General features: G+C 40.6%; 1 protein-coding gene across 6 annotated transcripts in view; it reads right to left on the bottom strand.

The window, feature by feature from the left end:
* Aff3 (ALF transcription elongation factor 3) overlaps positions 1-23,708 on the bottom strand; it is a 579,697-nt gene that overhangs the window by 21,162 nt on the left and 534,827 nt on the right. For all 6 annotated transcript variants that reach the window (XM_069988533.1, XM_069988537.1, XM_069988535.1 and 3 more), the window contains 4 exons: positions 20,571-20,695; positions 16,803-16,992; positions 14,788-14,909; positions 3,790-3,853 (listed from right to left, as the gene is read on the bottom strand). In XM_069988533.1, coding sequence (XP_069844634.1) covers positions 3,790-3,853; positions 14,788-14,909; positions 16,803-16,992; positions 20,571-20,695 — 501 coding nt within the window. The remainder of the gene's footprint in view (positions 1-3,789; positions 3,854-14,787; positions 14,910-16,802; positions 16,993-20,570; positions 20,696-23,708) is intronic.

Here is a 23,708-nt window from a genome sequence, read left to right on the forward strand (position 1 = left end):
AAAAGCTGGAAGTGCTGCTGTGGCTCAAGTAGTAGAGTGCTAGCCTTGAGCTGCAGAGCTGAGGGACAGCGCCCAGGCCCAGAGTTAGGGCCCCACAACCGGACCCCCCCCCCAAAAAAAATTCTATGAACAAAATGGAGAGAAGAAAGAAATAGACGCAGTCTCTCTCCCTAGCCACAATTCTGCTTCTCTATGGACAACCATAGTACACAAATATTAAATAAAAAGGTGTAGAAATAAGTAATTCAAAAAGTTTAAATACATTTTATTGTGGATTCCTGTTGTAATTGTTCCACTTCATTATTGCTATTTCTTATTTGTCTAGTTTGTAAGTTGAACTTTATCAAGGATATGAATGTAAAAGAAAAAAAAAAGCACAATATGTGAAAGGGGTTGGTACTATGTGCGATAGGCATCTATGGGACATTTCTCCCTCAGATAAAAGTGGGTTAATGCAATTCCTTTTCTGGTTATTTTCTCAAATTACTACTAGCTTGGGGCAAGTGAGCAAACAACTTCATGCAGAATGGCGCAAAACCCAGGTAATGACTGTCTGCTGGGCTCAGAGCTTCATGGTCACTTTAGTGTCTGCAATCATTGTAATGGTTTAGAAGCTTTATTCCTTGACTCTCCAGTCTGTGCTAAATACAGTAAACAGTTAACTTAAAGCCTGGGTATCATCTTCTACATTTTCTAAGACATTTACATCTCTGCATCTCCCTCTTCACAAGTGTTTCTTCATTAACAGTTTGGACCTCATTCAAGAGTGAGAAAAGGAAGGAGAGATGATAAAACTCAAGGGTTTGCTTTACTTCAAATAAGACACAAAGTTGAAAAATCAATGATGAAAATGGTATTTTTTTTTTTTTGCCAGACCTGGGGCTTAAACTCATGGCCTGGGCACTGTCCGAGATTCTTTTGCTCAACTTAGCAAAACTGAGGCACTTGAGCCATAGTGCCACTTCTGGCTTTTTCTGTGTATGTGGTGCTGAGGAATCCAACCCAGGGCTTCATGCATGCTAAGCAAGCACTCTACCACCAAGCCACATTCCCAGCCCGGTCCATATTTTTGTGTGTGTGTGTACTTAACTCAGGGCTTGAGTGTTGTGCCTGAGCTGTTTTGCTTGAGGCTGTCTGTCACTATGACACTTGAACCACAGTTCCACTTCTGGCCTTTGGGTGGTTAATTGGAAATAAGAGTCTTATATACTTTCCTGCCCAAGCTGGCTCTGAACTGCAGTATTCCAATCTCAAACTCCTGAATAGCTAAGAAAATAGATGTGAGCCACTGGTACCCAGCAAAAGTGGTATTTTAAAATTCTCTAGTCATCTAAATTTATGTTTATTTTCCCCTCACATCATCAAAGACAATCATAAAACAACTTTATATTCTTAAATTCTCATAGATTCAACCTGGTTTCATACATTGCTACTCTCTGTAGATAATTACATACTCTCAACTTGGATAGCAAAATGATTCACTCATTAGGAAAAAAAAGACATAGATAATCTAAATATGACTCTCTAAACCTTGGCATTATAAAGTAAACAAATGATACCTTAGAGGACAGAAATATAGAACTCTTCTTAGCAAGTCAAATTTTAAAAAGCTTATAAATCAAATAGAGTATAAAGAAATAATTTTAGCAACACTTTCAGATTAAGGAAAACATTTCATTCAGAATTATTTTTTAGCTGGGTGCCACTGGTTTGTGCCTGTAATCCTATCTACTCAAGAGGCTGAGATTGGAGGATCATAGTTCAAAGCCATCCCATGAGACTCTTACCTCCAATAAATCACAGAAAAAGCCAGAAGTAGAGCTGTGGCTCAAGTGGTAGAGTGCTAGCCTTGAAGAAAAGTCGCTTGGGGACAGTGCCTGGGCTCAGAGTTCAAGCCCCCAAACTGACAAAAAACAAAAACAAAAACGAAAAGAAAAAAACAAAAAACAAGAAAAGAGAACCTATATTTTTAAGAACACTCAATACTGAGGCATTTGCAATTGAAACCCAAGAGTTCCTTCTATATACACAGGAGAGTACATTTGGAGAGAGAAAAATGTATACTCACAAAAGAGTTCAGTATGTAAGGCAGTTTGTGAAGAACTAAAATGCTAAATGAGGAGTCTGATGCAAATGAGATGGAAAGAAGGCAACAATTCATGGGGCTACAGGGAGGGAGACCAAGGAAGAAATGGTATGATCAGGCAGGATTTGAGGTCACCCAGAGGGAGTGTGTGTGTGTGTGTGTGTGTGTGTGTGTGTGTGTGTGTGTGTGTGTGTGTGTGTGTGTGTGTGTGTGTGTATGCGTGTGCTAGAAGCTCTGCAGGTGCACACTTCTGGCTGACATGAGCTAAGTGTGCTCAGAGGCTGGTGGGAATCTGTGACTGGAGCAGTGTCTCCCTCTTGGGAAATTAATGGATAGATAAGAATGGTAGGGTGGAACAAGATGATAATGAATGGATTAAGACAAGGAAACCTTGGAAGATGAATTTGAGAAGAAAAGCTCATTCTGTTTTTAAAACTTTAAAATTGGTATTATTAAAGGTGATATGCAGAGCTCATTCTGCTTTAAAATTGTATGTTTTTCCTCATTTGTGGCCACCTATCAGTGTTTTTTTCAGATAACCTAAATTTCCATCAGACTCTGGGATTGTAGCCACTACTGTCCCTTCCATTATCTTCTTTCTGTTCTAATACTCAGTGACTATTTTCTTTGTTTATTTATTTATTTATTTATGGGTCTAGTCATGGGCCTGAACTCTGGGCCTGGGTGCTCTCCCTCAGCTCTTCAGCTCAAGACTATTGCTCTACCACTTGAGCCACAGCGCTACTTCTGGCTTTTTTTTCTTTTTGCTTATGTGGTGCTGAGGAATCGAACCCAGGGCCTCATGCATGCAAGACAAGCGCTCTACCACTGAGCCACCTTCACAGCCCATTGACCATTTTCTTATAAGATGGTACTCCAGTGTACCTTGACAGTGAACTTCATGACTTCATAGAAATAAATGATGGCTAACAACAATAGCTAGTGGAGATGAGGACTGTTAGGGCTCATGTATTTTTACCAGGAATAAAATCCTGGAAGTCATTTGATATGCTGCTTTCAGTTCCAGCCTCTAACTAATGTCAGTTTTGAACACTTGTTGTAGGGAGGGATAAAACTGGAATTACCAGATTGGAATACCCTTTTGGATGAGATATTAGAATGGAGAAATCTTGTGACCTCTTTTTAAAAAAATCAGAAATTTTATATTTCTTGCCTGAAGCTTTAAACTGCCCTAAATAGGAGGTTATCCAAGTAAGAAAAGTTATTCCTTGAAAACATCAAATCATGATGCCTTTAAGGTTTTACGAGTAGATAATAGTTTCTGTGTTGTACACTTTAGGGAAATATTCACTTTGGCAGATACACATGAAAAAAAGAATCTTTTCTAAAATGGGATTTGATTTTGGAACCAAGCCAAGGGTTGGTCAGGCTAGCGAGAGAAAAATCTAGATTTTTTTTTTCTTTTAAAGGAATAAAAAACCTACCACCCACTCACAACTTTGGCTCTAGTTACAATTCAAGTCTTAGGATTAAATTGAAATGTTCATCTGTCTTGGACTTTCTCCCAGTCAGACATTATTGGTTGAAGTCATAATTTATTCAACTATGAGCCCTTGATTATATAAACATTTCTCCATTTAACAGGCCCAGCCATCCTTGTAATAGATTTTATAATTACCCCAACTATATTGCCCCAGTGATGAAGCTGCCGCACAAACATAATTTGGATGAACGTATCTCACCATTGCATCCGCTTTATGCTTCATCCGTTTAGCTTCCTGCATAAAATAATCTGCACTGCGCGGCCTACAAGGAGAGAATATTAAATGCCATTATTGCTTAAGTGAAACAACTCTTGAAAATATACTTTTCTTTCACTCCAACATAAAAACAATTAAAAAATACAATCTGCTTAAACATGGCATCAAGCCATTTTTTTTCGCACTTCCAAATTACTATCTATATGTGAGATACTATGATTATTTTTCTCTTAAATTAGCAATTTAAAACCCATACAATATATGCAGATACTCTACATTCACAGTGGCTTGGACATGGTCCCCCCAGTGCTTACTTTGTCAATAGGGCTTTTTATTGTATAATTTAAAAAGTGAAATTTTTTATTTCAGACATTTTACACAAAATGATTCCCTTTTAATGTAAGGATTGCAAGTGTATCTTGTAATAGACATGTGTGCACAGAATGTGCGGGGGACTTTCACTATATTTGATGTCAGTATAACATGTGGAGGAGATGGGACAAACAAGTCGTTTAAGGATTCAGGTGGACCTGTTGCAACAATGAGAAGTACAAAATGTCATGTCAAAACCAGCTTTACAATGTCGGTGGGGAGGGGAGGGGGGTATGATTGGGTGGGGGGGAGGGGGGAGGCTGGGAAGGGAGGTGAAGGGTAAACAAAGGAGGAGGCTGCAATGCTTGGTAAGAAATGTATGCATTATCCTGCCCATGTAATTGTAACCCCTCTGTACAGTATGTTCTCAAAAAAAAAAAAAAAAAAAAAAAAAAAAAAAAAAAAAGAATGTGCGGGGGAGAGTATTTATGCATCCTTATGAAGAGAAGTGGCTTTTCTACCTATACATGGTACCTATGTGGCAACTGTATTTATTTATCTAAAAAACCTTACAGTGAAAGATACAAGAATGGAATGCTATACAATTATGTTCCAGTTGTAATGAAGTTAATTGTAAAATGATGTCTACTTTGTAACAATGCAAACATGCATGTATCCTCTGGAGTGCTGATTAGCTAGCTGGTAAACATTAACAGCAGACACATGCATTATTAAAGCAATAACCCTGGCCGACATGGATTCTTCCAGGAGATGAAAGTAATTCATCCTGAGACTGATTCAAGTGTATATAATGATCCCAAGTTACACTATTAAACTACTCAACAAACAGTATATTTAAATGCTTAGTTAGCAGATAAAGTCTTCTCTGTGTATATGTTGGTCCTGAGGCTTGAACTCAGGGCCTAGGCGCTGTCTATCCCAGAGCTTTTCTGCTCAAGATTGTCACTCTACCACTTGATCCATTGCTCCACTTCTAGCTTTTTGGTGATTATTTTGAGATTAAGAGTCTCCCCGACTTTTCCCACTTGGGCTAATCTAATCTTTAGATTAGATCTGAGATCTTTAGATCTCAGACTCCTGCGTAACTAGGATTACAGTCGTAAGCCACTGGCACCTGGCTGGTTTATGTTTAATTTATGCAATATTTATATCCTTTTGGTGTCATCAACACGAAGGTTTTTGTATTATGGGTCTTTATGTGATCAATGAAGTTAGCTATTTATGAATACCAAATCTGAGCCTGGAATTCTTAACTTGGGAGACAGAATGCAAGCAATGATCTTAAGAAACAGATCGTTGAACCTAATGTGATAAACTTCTTTTAAACTGTCTTATTTCAGGTTATTAAAAGGTCTTTTACCTTACTATAACAATAGGTAGTCAGAGCATCCTTTTTGTAAAGCGGTTAAAATTCTTAGAAAAACAAGGCATATTATGACAATAAATATTGCGTATTTAAAGTATCATATTTAATCAATCAAGTAAATCAACAGCTTAGAGCAAATAATTAGTTTGGGGTCAAAACTTGCTAAAGCAAGGAAACAGCGTAGTTTTTGGTCTTTTATTTATCTATAAAATATTGTTGATAGTGTGGCAACATGCTGGGACTGTTTAACTCCAGCAAAGAAGAGACAATGCAGCTGTAGGATTTTCTTAATGTGTACAAACTTCCTTCACCATTCTTGTTCCTATTCAGGCCTGAGTCCTTCTCTCCCTCTTTTTTTTTTTGTGCCAGTCCTGGGGCTTGAGATCAGGGCCTGGGCACTGTCTCTGAGCTTCTTTTGCTCAAGGCTAACACTCTACCATTCTAGCCACAGCACCACTTCTGGCCTCTTCTGTTTACATGGTACTGAGGAATCAAGCCCAGGGATTCATGCATGGTAGGTAAGCACTCTACCACTAAGCCACATTCCTAGCCCCTCTTCTCTCCCTCTTGAGGGGCCTCTCATTGGTGGCTGAGGCTGCAGGTTTCCTTTACATAAAGTCCCTGTTCCAAACAGCACCTCTTTTTCTAGTTCACCTCCTTCACATCTACACTTCTCCATTTAAACAGACTTTTAGTTGTCTTAAAGGGGGTAGATTTTACTTCTTTGTTTACACAATGACTTGTTCACATATTGATCAGTCTTTGATTCCAATTCTTTCAATTTCATTTTTTTTTGCTGTTACTGTTGGTTTGCTTCTGCTTTTGAATAAGCTTTGTTATTTTTTCAGAGCACATTTAGGTTCACAGCAAAACTGAGCAGAAAATACACTATTCCCATGTACCCTCTGCCACACATGGGCAGCCTCCCCCACTATCAATGTACTGAACTGGAGTGGTACATGTTACAAATGATGATGCTACACTGACAATCATTATCTCCCGGAGGCCAGAGTTTAGTGCTTACTCTTGGCATTTTGTATCCTATGGACAAATGTACAATGGCACACATCCACTATTATAGTAGTATAAAGAATAGTTTTACTACCCTGAAAAATCTCTATATTTAGAGTTTATTTGTCTGTGGGCTTAATATCACCATGGAGAAGACCAGATTTCCACCCCTAGCCAAGAATAGACTCCTCATTGTCAGTGGTGTCCCAGAGCTTATTTATTATCTAGAAGAGTTCAAATATCTTCATTCACTTCTCCCTTGTTACCAAATGCTTTCTGTACTTTTCTTCTCTTTTCTTCAAGAAAAGAGAAGAATGAGTACCAAAGGCTTTCTGTACTCATTCTTCTCTTTTCTTGAAGAACTTTTCTATCACCCAAGTTGGCTTTCATCATTTCTGTGGTTTTGGGGCCTCTTAGTTTGATTCCTCTGCAATCTATCCTGAGCTTTACCCCTTGAATAATGTTTGTAAAGCATTGCTTTCATTATGGGACCATCTTGCTTGCAGATCTATGATCCCCATGGCTTTTGAAGTCAAATCTCAGTTCAGGTCCCCAGTAATCTTGCCTAACCCTCTTAATCATATCACTTATTCACCAAGGTCCCTTGGTGAAAGTCTTGACTAGTTTCCTCAGTGTGTTCATGAGATGACATCCTTGTTTTAGAAACTCTTACATCCTTTCTCCTACCTGTAACAGTCTGTTGTTTACTCATTCAGTGCTTACTGCATGCCTACCACGAGCCAAATGTTACTACCCTTCAAATTCTACCACCACCAGGCACATCCCAGTAGCTTTGGTCTATGCTCATGTCTGTCTTTCTGACCTCACATAGCACCTTTTGTTTACATTCCACTGCTAGGCATTTCATTTCTGTCTTGCTTGACTAGGTTAGAGTCATTGTAACTAGGTAACTGGCACATTTTCATCAGGGACCATGCTGTTGGCCTCTTTTGTCTTCACCATTTGGCAGTTTTAGGCACAGGATAGAAGGTGCACAAGCCCTCTCTGAATGGGACTGAATTTGCTCTGAGTTTAGGAAATAGGAGTAGTTTCTAATGGGGTACAGCATCACAACCAATGAGGCACAGAGCATCTCCATGACAACCTGAAATTCTCCACATCATTATCTGCTCCACACTCTAGTATATAAGTTAGGTCATTTTCTTAGTGTCTTGTTTCGTAGACCTGGTCACTAGCAGTCATTTTAAATGCATATTGTTCCCATGCAGATATTCTCTGGGTAATAAGCTATAACAGCTTAGTTTTCATGGGTCTTCTGAGTTACTCTTGTGGATGGCAGTGGCTCAGTCTCTAATATGGGTTCTTTAATCAGTGCTGATTTCATCTGTAGCATACTAATGCACTTTTTAAAACCCGATATGTTCACTGAATCACAGACTCACAGTAGTACATGTAGATAAGTAACACATGTAATTTTCTGACTCTATTCTGGCAGCTACAATAGAATCTACCATGCTGAAAGAAAACCATACCATCTGGGGGCCATTTATGAACACATTTGTAAGAATTCTCATTTTGCATATAATGGAGGGCTCACTATACTGAGCACTGAAGATTGCCAGAAGATTGGCCTATTTTCTCTTTTCAGGTGATTTCTAGTGGCCTACTCCTAAATCAGACCATTACAAAGCCACTGGGACCAATGGGACATCACCCAGATTGTTTGGGATGGTTTGGATGTATGTCATCCTGAAGGCATCACTTTCCACAGCATTCTACAAGTCAGTTGGAAAAGTGAAACTTCTGTCACTATTGTGGCAGTTACAGAATATAACAAAGATACTAAAATAAAATCTACTTGTCCCAGTGTTTAAAAAGATTTTTTCCATCTAATCTTCTATACTTTTATGTGGAAAATCTAGAGTTTTTCTTTTCTATGTATGCAATAAAATTATTCACATTGCTTCTCACAGTGATGGTATTTTATGATGAGGCATGAAGAATCCTAATAAAAGTGCAATTAAAATTTGTAAATGTAACTGTGTATCCTGTTCTCTTCAGAAACAGGGCTTGAGACATCTGAAAGCCAGGATGTAACCACATGGTATTTTTGTTACAAGAGCTCTCTCTGACAAAAGGGATCTGAGGACTTGATCCAAAAAGGACATTTTCTTTTCTTCTCCTTACCCTCCCACTACTACCACCTACAAACACACAGTCCTAGTTATGAGCCACAACAGGATATGAGTGACCCCATATTTCTTCTGGCACAGGGGTATTGAAGCAACTTTGCTTCTTGTTCTCCTTGGGGCTGAGAGAGAGTTGAATGGTCTCCCACAGAGAGGCTGGCATACTCCTTTCTGTAATTCCTGCCTCTGTGAAAGGCCGCCCCTCAGCAGAGCCAGACTGCTTTGTGCAAACTGGCAGGGATGAGAGCTCAATGTGTTTGAACAAACAGGTTTCTCAGCACAGCAGAGATCTGGATGGTTTTTCTTAGAGAAGCCGAAATCCGAATCAGACAAAGGTAACACAACACCAAATAAATTTATCATCTGACACCCGACACCTGGGCTTGACATTTCATGCACCTCTAAGGTATATTGTCATGTCCTATGCCTCAGGGTGCTTTCTCCAAAATGAGAATGTGTAAGAGTGAAATAATTCTTTCAAAACACGGACTATGCATGCTGGGCAAGTGCTGCACTACTGAGCTCATCCTCAGCTCCCAAGTGATCACTATGATGGGACATTTTGGAGTCAGAGGCCAGGAGTGCTGTTGTGGGCAGTCTGGGCTCTTCCTCACGAATGGATGCAGGTTAACTGTATTTAGGTGGCAAGGATTCAAATGAAGCTTTTGTTTCCCTGATGTTGATGTCAATTAGGCTTCATAGTCCCTAGAACTTGGCTTCTCAGGAGCACTGGCTCATTCCTTGCGTTTCTTCAAGGTCATATTCTCTGGCCACACACAAGAAGCAGTGTGTATTTTCCAGGATGCACAAGCTAAGCGAGACAAGGTTTTTTTTTTTTTTTTTTTGAGACAAGATTTTTGTTATTTAATCAAGAGCAACTTTCTGTCAAGGTGTTCTGTTGTTCTTCCAGTCTGACTTGCAAAATAAATGAATTAATCAAGCCATGAAAGTGACCAGTGGACACAGATTTCAGTCCAGGAGATTTGTCCTTATTCCTCCTATCCAAAACCAGCTCCTGTTTTTCTTTCTCTATCTTCTTGTTATCCCTTGGGACAGGGATTTCATCGTGAAAATATTTCCCTATGAGCAATACAGGTTTATCAGGTGCTTTCAGGAAACAAAGGAAGTGTGTCAGCTCGTTAAGTGACTTGGGAAAGTTCTCCCTCAGGTCCAAGGTAAATCCTGGGGAGCACCCTGCCTGGCTGAAATACTGCCTACTCAAGATGTCAGTTGGTTTCCTTTGATTAAATCATGCTGGGAGAGATCCGACCTTTTACATATGGGAATCTTCCCATCCTCTATAAAATTAAAATCCTTTTAGCCACAAGACTGCTGTGCATAATTACATTACAAATGTCAAGTCCCTGTTCTTTCCTCCCAGCCACATTTCATATGCTCCTGGCCTTCTGTGCTGGGGGCTGAGGGAGTCTTTCTCAATGCTGGGGAGGTTTGGGTAGCTGAACTCTCATTATTTGTGCCATGGGGACAGATGGGGCGTTCGGTGGGTTGGCTGGCTGCACTGGCCGTGACTGACTCTTCCATATGAAATACGGGCAAGAGACAACACTTCCTTCAGTGAGCAGCAGGCAGGGCTGGCACCCAGGTTTGTTGGCTTCCTCCATGGCAGTATGGCTGGCGGGAACCAGAAGCCTGGCTTTCCAGCAAGCACTGAATTCACTGCAAATTCAGGACTTGTGTCCTGTGGCTACACAACCCACCTCTCTCAATTTTCTCCAACCAAGAACTCCCCTGTCACTAATTATGACAGCAAGTAATTTACAGCTCATGGCGCTGCACAAATAAGACCAATCCCTAGCTTTGAGTCGAATCAGCTGCTGTCACTCACTGATCTAAATTCTTACAGATTTTGGTTTTATGAAGCAAGATTTTGGAGAAGATAGTGACTGTGGAGCAGTGAATGTCAGGAAAGGGAAAGGAGCAGTCATAATGCCACCAATCTAAGGCTACAACTTTGCAAGAACAGCTGACTTCCATCCCATTTTAAAAACAAGTGTTACTCCATTTTGTTCATGAGAGGCATGAGGAGTGTCTCTTCAATTGATAAGTAACACAGGAACAGGGTTTGGGAAGCCTGTGAATTTAAGTTTACCTGCATGCAGGCTAATGGAAGAAAGCAATAAAATCCCAGCTCTCCCCCTGGGAAGGTTATTTATCATTCAACTGTTCATTCAGTACTTGTTATATTGATAGCCCACTGGATTCAGCTGTTGTCTGTATCACATGTTTATCCAACCATTAATGAGTATTTATAATACAAAATAATGAGTTTACTTTTTTTTAAAAGCTACATGATGTAGCTTTAAGGACTAAATGACAGTATGGCATCTGTTACTTTTTGGATCACTGTAATTGGATTTCCATTAATTCTAAATTACTCTGGCACTAATTATCTAGTCATTCACTTCTTCCATTGGGGGGCCTCTCTCTTTGGTCATTTTACTATTTATTGTCAGTGAAGACAAACCAAGGAAGTTGGCTCAGAAAAGAAGAGGAACAGGAGGAGTAAGAGGGAAAGAAGGGAGAGGAGAGAAGGGGGAAGGGGAGAGGCAGCTGAGGGGATGAGTAGAGAAGAATTAGAAGGGAGAGGAGGTGGTAGTTAATGATGAGTGGTCCCACCTATGTGCCCTGTCCTCAGTGGAAGAAATGAGATTTGCTTTATCCTGCTTGTACCTGGTACCTCTGTACCTGGTCCATACTGTAGGTGCTCATACAAACTAAACTTGGGAGACATTTTACACCACTTTAGGTGACTCTGTTCTCTTTGAGGATATTTACTTTTAAGGCTTAAAGGAAGAGACAATGCCATTTTTGTTTTTTTTTTTTTTTTGGTCTTCAACCTTTAAGAAGCTTCCAACAGCTTTCAACGGTTGAGTGGCTGTATCAGTTGCATGTTTATTTTATTGTTATGGGTTTCAAATTATCAGGACATGTAGCAATTGGAATGCAACATCTCTCTTTCTCCATATGACAGATTTGTAATAAGAGTGCCTTTTGATTCTATCATATCTATCCATAAAAGCAGAAATGGTCGTATTGTAGAGCTGTCAGCCAGAAAAATTACCCATATTGCTAATGGGCAGAACAAATGACAAGAGCCTCTTCATTGATACAGATAGTGACAAATCTGTATTAGCCTTGCCCTAGCAAACAGAAATATTTCCTCTTGTGAGAAGTCCAAGAAACTGAAGATTGGAATACAATCATTTAGTTGCTCTTTCTGACTTACAGTTTTGCTCCATACATTGAAAAATTCCACCCACTTTTTTGTTTTGTTTCTGTACTTGCTCCTAAAACCATTCTCTAGAATGATTTTGTTATTTAGGGCATCTCATTGTCTAATGCTCTAGTGCTGTTTGATTCTATTTTAATTAAGACTTCTGTATGCAAATTTCTATGTTGACATTACATATGACTCAGATTTCCTACTTCACAAATGGCTAAGGTTCATAGAACAATTTATACTAAGAACTTTAATTAAAATAGAATTGACACCAGGCATCCGTGAGCCTAGCTACTCTGGAAGCTGAGAGTTCATAGAAAATCTGTGAGACTCCATCTCCAAAATAACCATCAAAAAGTAGGGCTGGCCAGGCGCTGGTGGCTCCTGCCTGTAATCCTAGCTATCTCAGGAGGCTGAGATTTGAGGATCACAGTTCAAAGTCAGCCCAGGCAGGCAAAGTCCATGAGACTCTTATCTCCAATAAACTACCAGAAAACTGGAAGTGGCACTGTGGCTCAAGTGGTAGAGTGCTTGCTTTGAGCTGAAGAGCTGAGGGATAGCGCCCAGGCCCAGAGTTCAAGCCCCATGACTGACAAAAAGTAGGGCTGGAGGCATGGCTCAAGAGGTAGAACACCAGCTGTGAGTAAACAAGCCAAGCAAGCACAAGGCCCTGAGTTCAAGCCCTAGTACAGCTCCAAAATATGTATGACTACCTGAGTGTATTCCTATTCTATGTCCTCCCAATGGATGACTGACCACCTGACATGCTTCTCAGCAGGAACAGTGGATAAGTTAAAGGGAAAGGAGATGATGAGGTCTAGAGATGGTTGTAGAATACAGCTGCAGTGGCTATGGCACTGAGAGCCAAGGCCTGGGTCCCCTTGCGACCTTTGCACTTCCCCAAATCCTGCCATCCTCCAGTGGAACGAATGTGCATTTGGTTTTCAATTCCAGAATTCTGAGCGCTAATAAGCTTACCAAAGTTCAATTAATTCTTGCATAGTATAGCTCAATATTCTCTTTTCTCAGAGAAGTTTGAAGGTTAGGGATGGTGAAGAAGAAGGAACTGAGGATGGAGGGTAGCTGCTTCTCAGGTAAGGCCCCTTGGAAGTATCTTTTACTTAGTCCTTAGAAGCCTTCAAAACAAGATGCTGGAGCCCAGAATCCCCCCCACAACAGTTGGTAGCTGTCACTGCTATTACTGTTATTATTATTTTGGTGGGGCGAAGGAAGCTGGAATGTGAAGACATTTAGAACCATTTTCATTTGCAGCTTTCACTGGGCTTTCGGTTTGTGGTCTGTCTCCTCAGCTAGACTGTCAGCTACCAGAGGGCAGGAAGCTCTCATTTTGCATGCTGCATCTACCATTCTTCACTGTGGACTTAATTTTTTCCTGCCTCCTATGAAGTCGAAATACTTAAGACTGTACATCACTTAGGAATATGGATCTCTAAGGATCACTTAGGATTCAAGACAAAAAGCTAGACTTTTTTGGAGGTGGTTCTTTTACTGGGGTTTAAACTTAGGGCCTGGACATTGTTCCTTAGCTTTTCATTCAAGGATGGTGCTCTATCATTTGAGCCACACCTCTACTTCCAGTCTCATGAACTTTTCTGCCAGGCTGGCTTCAAGCTACCATCCCCCCCAGATCTCAGAGCTCTTGAAGAGCTAGGATTATAGGTGTGAACCACTGTTGCCCAGATAGTTATTTATGATGTATGTATGTATGTATGTATGTATGTATGTATGTATGTATGTATGTATTTGGTGGTGGTGGGAGTCCTAGAAGCTGAACACAGGGTCTTGCACTTGCTAGGTATACTACTACTTGAGTTATGCCCATAGTTCTTTTTGCTCTCATTATTTTCTTTTATTGTAAAGATGCTATACAGAGGGGTTACAGTTACATGAGTAAGGCAATGAGTACATTACTTGTCGATCATTGTTACCCCTTCCTTTGTTGTTGTCCCATTATCCCTTCCCTCAAATGGACTTTCATGTTTGCTTGGGCCTGCTTGGACCACAAGCATATTTACATTTCCAGCACAGCTTAGATGACAGGCTTGTGGTACTACACCCCGCTATTGGGTGATGTAAGGGTCTCGTGAAATTATTTGCTCATGCTAGCCTTAAATTGATATCTTCCCAATCTCAGCCTCCTGAGTAGCTGGGTTACACATAGTCACCAGACCTGGCTGTTAAGCTGAATGCTTGGAACCTTATCTTTTGACTTCTATTTTGTTCTCAATACCCATTTTTTCTTAAGAGATTAATTTTTGTTATCATTTTAAAATCATTTTTCATTTGTCATTTTCAGCCTCTCAAGAGTATTCCAGGATGTTCTTTTTATTTACATTCTACTCTTGTTTCTCCTGTTTGAACTGATGCTGGGAATGGAAACTGAATTCCAGCTTTATTGCTAGAACTGTGTGAAGGATGACAGAATACTGTTTCCCCTATAAGGATCACTTAGACTATTATAAAGAATATAGCCATTTTGGAGGAAAACGCCTTTAGGGAGTAAATCACTATTATTTTTTTGGCCATTATAATTTACAAAGCAAAAATAACTCCTCTTTCTGATAGCATAAAATCACCAACAGGCGGCAATAGAAGTGTTTAGAAATCTCACTATGCCCTTTGCCTCAGCTTTCTGATGGCTGTATGCCAACTTATGAGCTCTGTTTCTTCTATATGTTTAAAACCCTTACCAGGACTCAGCAATATCTGCATGCTAGGGCTCCCTCTGAGAGGGACAATTAAATGACCAAGTCATGCAAGAGAGAATGGCCACATGGTAAATAAGATGCATATGCCCCCTCTACCAAGAACTTCCATTTGCTTTCCCTCCTTACTGCATTAGAAAAATCCAAACTTACATGTCATCGAAGACCAGTTTCTGTCTCTTGCAGTCTTTGTGGCCATTGGAACCTGGAGACCATGGCTCTGTTTGTGGCCGTGACTTACAGTGGAGACCATTTTCAGAATTGTGAGCAGCTTTCTAAACAATAAATAACACAGGAATCTTTTACACAGTGGCTGAAAGAGCAACTAATTAAATAGAACACTTTTTTTTTCAACAGAATGTCTTCATGTTCTGTGTTAGGACGGGTAGCAATTTCCCAGTGAAGAAAAAAAATAATATATAGGTTAAATATCCCTTATCTAAAATGTTGGGGAGAAGAAATATTTAGATTTGGGAATTTTTTTTCCAGATTTCAGAATATGTACACATAAAAAAGTAGGATACATTGGGGATAGGACCAAACTCTAAATATAAATTTGATTTGTGTTCTATATACAAGTTACATATATTGTCTGATGGCAAATTTTTTTGTGTGCTGGACCTGGGGCTTGAACTCAAAGCCTAGGTGCTGTCTCTGAGCTTTTGTGCTCAAGGCTAGTGCTCTACTATTTGAGCCACAGCTCAAATTCTGGCTTTTTGGTGGTTAACAGGAGATAAGAATATCATGATTTTCCTGTCTGGGCTGGCAGTTCATTGCCAGCCCAGATCTCAGCCTCCTGAGTAGCTAGGATTATGGGTGCTAGCTACTGATGCCTAGCTCTGATGGCAATTTTATACAACTCTTTGAGTGATTTTTTTTCTTCTTTTTTGTCAGTTGTGGGGCTTGAACTCTGGGCCTGAGTGCTGTCCCTCAGCTCTTCAGCTCAAGGCTAGCACTTTACCACTTGAGCTACAGCGCCACTTCTGGTTTTCTGGTGGTTTATTGGAGATAAGAGTTTCATGGACTTTCCTGCCCGGGCTGGCTTTGAACAGAGATCCTCAGATCTTAGCCTCCTGAGTAGCTAGGATTACAGGCATGAGCCACCGGCGCCCAGCTGAGCAATTTTTTAAAGGTAGTATTGGGGTTTGAATTCAAGGCTTCACACTTGCCAGGCAAGCACCTTAACACTAGAGCCATACATTCATTACTTTTTGTTGGGGGGGGGTTGGTCGTGAGGCTTGAACTCTGGGTGTGGTCACTGTCCCTCAGCTCTTCAGCTCAAGGCTAGTGCTCTCCCACTTGAGCCACAGCACCACTTCAGGTTTTCTGAATGGTTAGCTGGAGATAAGAGTCTCATGGACTTTCTTGGCCAGGGTGGCTTTGAACCATGATCCTCAGATCTTAGTCTCCTGAGTAGCTAGGATTACAGGCATGAGCCACCACACCCAGCCACATTCATTACTTTTATGCTTTATGCTTTTGTTTTTGTCTTCAGATAGAGTCTCTTCCTTTTTTTTTTTTTTTTTTGCTTGAGATGCACCTTGGAATAGAATCCTCCTCTCTGCCTCCCTTGTAACCACTGCACGTGTATTACTGATTGAAATAGTATCTTGCTAACTTTTTGCTGGGGTTGGCCTTGAACTCTAAAATCTCAGCTTTCTACCCTCTGAATAGGGTTATAGATATGTGACACCATGCCCACCCTAGTTTTTCCTTTTTGATGATGACCTGCCACATGAGATCAGGTGTGGAATTTTCTACAGTGGCATCATGTCAGTGATCAACAAGTTTTAGACTTTGGATCATTTTGAATTGGGGATGCTCCACTTGTATGTGCCTTCTAGATCTTAAGATGAGGAGTGATACATCTTGTTATCAGATGTTATTCTCACAAGAACATCAAAGAAGTCTTATTACGCTCACTCGTACAGATTGGGAAATTGAAACTTAGTAGATTAATCTACAGTGCTGGAGATCCAGTGGGGGAGGGCGAAGCTGTCTTTGGTACTGCTGTGTCTCTCCAAAAGTTGTCTTCAGAGATTCTCTGTGGGCCTCCCTCCATCAGGAGTGTAGACTGTGCAGGCTAGAGGTGAAGTGTATGTGTGTAGGGGGTGAGGAAGGTGCAGTTTTACTTTGATTTTCCTGGGAAAGAAAGGGCATCAACCAACCGTAAGGTCTCCGGCATGGCTGTCAGCCTTAGGCTTTTTGTTGGAAGAGGCAGAAGTGAAGACACTGTTGCCATGAGGTCGACTGGAAGAAGTTAAGTCCTCGCTGGAATATTTGTGTTTGGATACATCAGAGAGGGGCGAGACAGGTGACCGGAGCATTTTTTCATTTTTATTTATTGGTATTGCCACACTGAAAAGAAGAAATTACAGTGATAGAATGTTAACATAGTAGGCACAGGGAGAAGCGAATGTTTTACATATGCTCCATACCTCCCATTAAAAACCTGCTGGTAGGAAGAATTAAGACCATTAAAAAGCATCACTCATTGTTTCTTTACTCCCATGTCAGGATGCATAGTAATTCTAGAGTTTGTGATAAAACAAGTGACTTAGCATAGTAATTCATGTTTCATTTTTCATCCAAGGATCTCAAAGTGATCAACGAACTTGGTTCAAGTGTGAGTGACAAGTAATAGGAAAGTTAATTAACAATGATGAACAAGCTTTCCTTCCCTTCCTTCTTTTGGTGGTACTGGAGTTTATACTCAGGGCCTTGCACTTGCTAAGCAGGTGGTCTATTGTTGAGCTGTACCTCCAGTTCTCCTTTGTGTTATTTTTGTAATAAGGTCTTGCTTCATATCTGAACTTTGATCCTCCTACTTGTAACTCTTCACATCATCAGAATGACAAGCTCACTCCCTGTCCCCCATGCTCAGCCACTGGTCAGGATGAAGTCTTATGGTTTTTCCATGTGTGACTGGTCTTAAACCATAATCCTCAGAGCTCTGATTCCCAAGTTGTCAGAATCACAGTAACTGTGCTTGGCTTGAGTTCTCCATTTCTACAAGGGCTTTTGCCAATGTTTGAGCTTTACAAAATATTATATAGAAAACAACAGAATTACAGAATAACCTCCAAAGCATAAAGTCAACTTTACATTGCTGAATTTCTGAATTAACCAGCTATTGTGAATACCAATAACTGTTATTGGTATTCACAAGTTCTGATTTCTAGCTCTTTATCTCATCTACAAAGCAATAATTTATTCTTGAATATAATGTTCTCCAAGATTAATTATCAGAGAAGAGGGATTCACTTATATTTATGTCTGAAATGTACATTATATTGTTAGGGTTCTCGCCATTATTTTACTTTGGGAAGAATACTGTGTGGGGCAGACACATTAGACACATAAATAAACCCAACCAGTGCTAGTTTAAGATGCTTGAATAGGTCATTTGATACAGCAATTTTACAAATAAGTAAAGCCATCTAATGAAAGTTTAGTTTATTCTTGGGGTTATGATCTCTTAATTGTATATGTTGGTTATCACTGCAAACAAGCCACTGAAATCAGCTCAAAAAGCAATATAGCTAGGTGCTGGTGGCTCATGCCTGTAATCCTAGCTATTCAGGAGGTGGAGATCTGAGAATTGAGGTTCAAAGCCAGCCAGGGCAGGAAAGTCCATGAGACTCTCATTTCCAATAAACTACTCAGAAAAAGCTGGAAGTGGTACTGTGGTAGAGCAAAAGAAAAAAAGAAACCAAAACAAACTCACGGAGGGCACCCAGGCCCAGAGTTCATGTCCTAGGACCTGCAATATATATATATTCCTTAGCTGGTGATCACAGTGGGGAAATTACAAATTTAGGCCATTATTTCAAATGGTAAAGCCAAATTCTTAATGTATGCAAATACATACAGGTTTTCTGGCTCCAAAAGCAGAGGATGTCCAACAAATGTCCTCAGAATGAAATGAGAAGATGTGCTACAGAAAACTGCTCTGGATGAATAAAAAGTAGCTCATTGGTGCTGATGTTGAAGATGGATATGATGAGCCTGAATACAATCATTTCTTGAAATGTCAGTGAAAAAGATCTGTTCCTAAGTGTGTATTACTTTATATGTGCATGGAAAAACAAATTACGGCATTAAATATAGTCATGGACATGGAACTATTCTTCAGTACTGCAAATCTCCTCTCTGGGATGGGTGATCAATTACCTAGGCTATGATTGTTTTATTTACTGGTAAAACCTGATAGTAGTAATCACAATTCCAGCATAATAACTCTATGCACTTTCCTATGCATTGTGTCATTACTTAACATATGTGAAACTATCGCATATATGCTACTCTGCCAGGTAGAGTCTCTACAACAGTTAGGTCCAGGATTTTGTTCAGCAAAAGTTACATCTACATGTTCACCAACCTGTCTCTGAAACAGAATTATTTCCTTCATTACAAGTGAGGGCAAGAAACCAAAGGAGTTTAAGCCTGAGCCAAAACAGCAATACCTATTATTGTGTCTCAGTAGAAATCACAGGTGTTTTAGTGTCATATTATAGTTGTCACAAACATCTTGAAGTATCACTTACTTTCATTACTCTTCAATGATTATGGTTGTCCCTAGATTGGCTAGAAAGGTTATTTAATGCACAAATGAAGAGCTTATCGATAAACTCTTATTAAGCGGCTAGGAATGTGGCTTGCTGGTAGAGTGCTTGCCTAGTATGCATGAAGCCCAGCGTTTAATCCCTCAGAAAAAGTCAGAAATGGCACTGTGGCTCAAGTGGTAGAGCACTAGCCTTGAGCAAAAAAAAGCTTAGGGACAGTGCCTAGGCTCTGAGTTCAAGCCCTAGGACTGGCAAAAAATAAAATAAAATAAAATAAAAATTAAGAAAGTAGGGGCTGGGAAAGTGGCCCAGTGGTAGAGTGCTTGCCTTGCATGCATGAGGCCCTGGGTTCGATTCCTCAGCACCGCATAAGCAAAAAGCCGGAAGTGGCACTGTGGCTCAAGTGGTAGAGCGCTAGCCTTGAGCTGAAGAGCTGAGGGACAGCGCCCAGGCCCAGAGTTCAGGCCCCACGACTGGACCCAAAAAAAAAAAAAATTAAGGAAGTATTCCCATCTTCCTAAGTCTCTGGGGACACCATTCTTTCCACACAGAGGACTGATAGGCTGTCTCTGTGCCTGTGTGCACAACTCCCTCTTGCTTACTCCTTCAGCATCCTGGCTGCCTTCCCAAGGTGATCCTGACACTGCAGCAGGCCTATGTGCTCCTTAGCTCTCCAATTTTCTCTCTGAGTTTTAGTACTGCTCTCCATCTTTCCCTAACCTTTCAGTTTATGTCTTTATGTGTTTTGCTGAAACATTAATCTCCCCTTAAGAACCTTTGTGTACAGTCAGGAAGAGTGAGGAGTGTCACAGCTGAGGAGAAGTGGGTCTGTGCTAAGGTGTTTCTAAATGGAAAAGCCTGTATGAGTGATGCTAAGCTCCTTGCTTTAATGAATACCTGGGACCTTGCCTTGCTGGAGAGTCATTTATTACAGAAGAGGTTGGTGCATGGTAGGGCTATTTGTAGCTCCTTTACAGGATCAACTGGGTGGCTATTTGACCTTGGAAGCACATATCCTTCTTACCTCCACAATTTTAGTTTACATCCAAGAGCCGTAGGTGCCTCACCTGCAGATGTCACTATTAAGTGGCTATTTCCTCATCCTTATAGTAAGCTTAATATTATTAAGCTCATTAAAATATGGGCTTACAAATTCATTTATTAAGTTTTGGGGGAAGGGAGCTGTCTTTGGGAAATGCAGAACTTGTCATACTTGAAAACTGGTTTTGGTTACAGAGAAGAGCCTGACATAGCTACTGGGGTGTAGCCAGAGGCTTATGTCCAGCCAGAATTATAAGCCTTCAGTTAAACCAAGAACTTAAGATCCATAGACCCCTCTGGCTTACTTCCACCTGCCAGGGCACAGCTTACCTACTGATGTTCATATTGCAGTGGTTCACAGACAAGGTATTGTTGGCAGATGCAGCCAGTCTCAAACAGCTATCTTTTTCTCCCTGGACCTTCTTCATCTCCCTGTAGTCATCTTCGTTGTCACACTGCATAGGAATAAGCAAAAGCCAAATCAGTTTTGTACCTGGAGTGGTCAAAGTGAGCTCTAGGATACTGTGACAGAACAAGGGCTCTGGGGAGATCTGCTTACCTGGCATCCTGGAGAACAGGCTGAGCATCCAAGCCTTTGGCATAGGCCCCCAAGGTATCTCCTCCACAAACAAGGAGGAATCTGTGGGGCTTACTATCCACAGCTTTATTTATTTAATTTTGTTTTATTTTATTTTGTGCTGGTCTTGGGGCTTAAACTCAGGGCCTGGCACTGTCCCTGAGCTTTTTATGTTTGTCAGTCGTGAGGCTTGAACTCTGGGCCTGGGCACTGTCCCTCAGCTCTTCAGCTCAAGGCTGGCATTCTACTACTTGAGTCACAGCTTCACTTGTGGCTTTTTGATGGTTAGTTGGGACTAGGAGTCTCTCAGACTTTCCTGCCTAGGCTGGCTTTGAACTGCAAGCCTTAGCTCTCAGCCTCATGAGTAGCTATGATTACAGGGTGAGTCACTGATGCCCATCTCTATCCACAGCTTTTTGAGAGGAAAGGCATGATGTCAAGATCAAAATTTGGAAGGGAACATTTTGAATTACGAAAGCTGCTTAGAATTTAGCCTTCCAAAAAAGTGTTCTGAATTCACACTGTAGCTTCAGTGTCACTTGTCCTGGCACTTCTTGATATTAAAGGATAAAGAGGTGTGTGTTCTCTGTTTTATTAGGGTAAGAGTGGTGACAGGCCTAGACCTTTTTGCTTTGAAAGTCACGCCTTTTGTGAATAGCAAGCAGACATTATTATTATTTTGTGTCCTAATTCTAGTTCCCAGTTCCTGTGGCTTCTTAGAATTCTGAAAGTACCTTTGTATAAGACCTAGATTGGATTCTTATTGCCTCTATGTTTAATTTTAGACTAGATTAGACTGTAATACAAATCATACCACAAAATACCACTTCCTGGAAGAGAGGTAGGAGCCAATCTTGTGTGGGTCCTCAGGGCTATGTGTGGTATTTTCCAGGAGACAGTGAGACAGAGAGACTCTGACTTTCTCTTTTTAGCACAATGAGACTGTCACTCTGCCACTGAAGTCTCCAGATGCTCACACTGTAATATGAATAGTCTAAACGAAACTCTTTGGTTCTCAGTGAGACCTGGCACCTCTGGCAGCCAAATCAAGTGTCTCAACTCCAGGATTTAGCATTGAGGTCTTAATGCCAGGATACTGAGTAAAAAGCACTGTGAAAAATGTACTTTCACTTTTCTATGTTTGTGTTTACTGATAATTTGCCCAGTTTCTTGAGTAGAGCAGTGTCACATAGTGTAAATGACATTTTATAATGAAAACAAAAATTAAGAAAGAAAAAGAAATAGAAATAGAAAAAAAAATCTCTGGATGCTGGTATAACCTTAGCTACTCAGAAGGCTGAGATTTGAGGATTGTGGTTTGAAGATAGCCTGGGCAGATAAACCTGAGAGACTCCTAATCTCCAATTAGTCAGCCAAAAGCTGGAAATAGAGGTGTGGCTCAAATGGTAGAGCACCACCCTTGAGCACAAAAGCTAAGCAAGAGCATGAGGCCCTGAGTTTCAGCCCCAGTGCCAGAAAATAAAGAATAATACAACCATTTCAATATAGAATATTATAAACATTACATGTTTGTCTCTGTACATCTTTCCCTCTATGTATCTATACATGTATCTATGGTACTTAAGTATATCTATATAGTGATACATATTTCCATTCTACCAATGTGTATTATTTACCTTAGCATAGTTCTTATATATCTCTAACTTATGTACTTTTATCAGCCTGTCCATCTCTCCCTCAGGGAGAGGGTAATATCTATACTCACTTCTACATGACTAACCAGCTAATTGATTCAACAGAAACTGAGCACCAACAGGTAACAAGAAAAGCAGAATACTGACTGGGAAACAGAAGGAAAGAGGAGCAAGGAAGAAGTGAACTAGTTGTATTTTTGAATTGTATTGTTTTACTGAATGAACATGACACCACACCATTTTACAGATGAAGAGTCTTGTAAGTTTCTCTGCTGATGAATCACTTTTATGCCGTGAGTATGACAGCATGCCTTCCCCATACACACTTCCAAAGATGAGGAATACTTTCATTTTGGCTAGGAAAAACCCTACTCTCTACCTGCTCTTAATCAAGGATTCTAAATAGGTATCAGTCTCATATAGGCAGTCTTATTTATCTATTGACAGATCAGACTGCCCTTTGGAAACCACATAATCCTTAGATCCTGAGGCTGACATCTTTTTTTTTTTTTTTCCTTTTGCTAGTCCTGGGGCTTGAACTCAGGGCCTGGGCACTGTCCCTGAGCTTCTTTTTGCTTAAGGCTAGCACTCTACCACTTGAGCCACAGCACCACGTCTGGGTTTTTCTGTGTATGTGGTACTGAGGAATTGAACCCAGGGCTTCATGCATTTTAGGTAAGCACTCTATCACTAAGCCACCGTCCCAGCCCTAGGCTGACATCTTAATGCAACATTTCAGGCCTCTGCTTACACAAATGTCCTATGTCCTCAGAGCTCTGTTCATAGCCCTTCTTCACCTTGAAAGCCTCCTAGATCAACACTACTGGAAGCAACTTCTGATACCACAGGCTGGTTCCAGCCTCAGAGAATCCAGTATTTATTGCCCACCCCAGTGACAGCCTTAAACCCCATTGACTCTTAGGTAGATGAATGGTCCTCTCCCCTTCCAGAAAGAATACTCACCATACATCAGCCTTCTCACATATTCAAGCTTTCAGCCTGTATCTATCCATACACACTCGATAAATATGTTTTGTGACTTTCGCACATTTAGAATAAAACGAGAGCAATGCCACTTGCCTCATTGGGCTGTCCTAAGGATTTACCTGAGATTATGTCTGTTAAGCACTTCCAACAGTTTCTGCATATATAAAGTAGTATGTAATTGTTTAAAGACACAAAACACCTGCGGTCGACCACAGTCCAGACCAGTAGCCCATCTTGCCCTCAAGTTAA

This window comes from Dipodomys merriami, unplaced genomic scaffold, assembly GCF_024711535.1.
Source record: "Dipodomys merriami isolate MVZ:Mamm:240054 unplaced genomic scaffold, mDipMer1.0.p SCAF_36, whole genome shotgun sequence".
Taxonomy (NCBI): Eukaryota; Metazoa; Chordata; class Mammalia; order Rodentia; family Heteromyidae; genus Dipodomys; species Dipodomys merriami.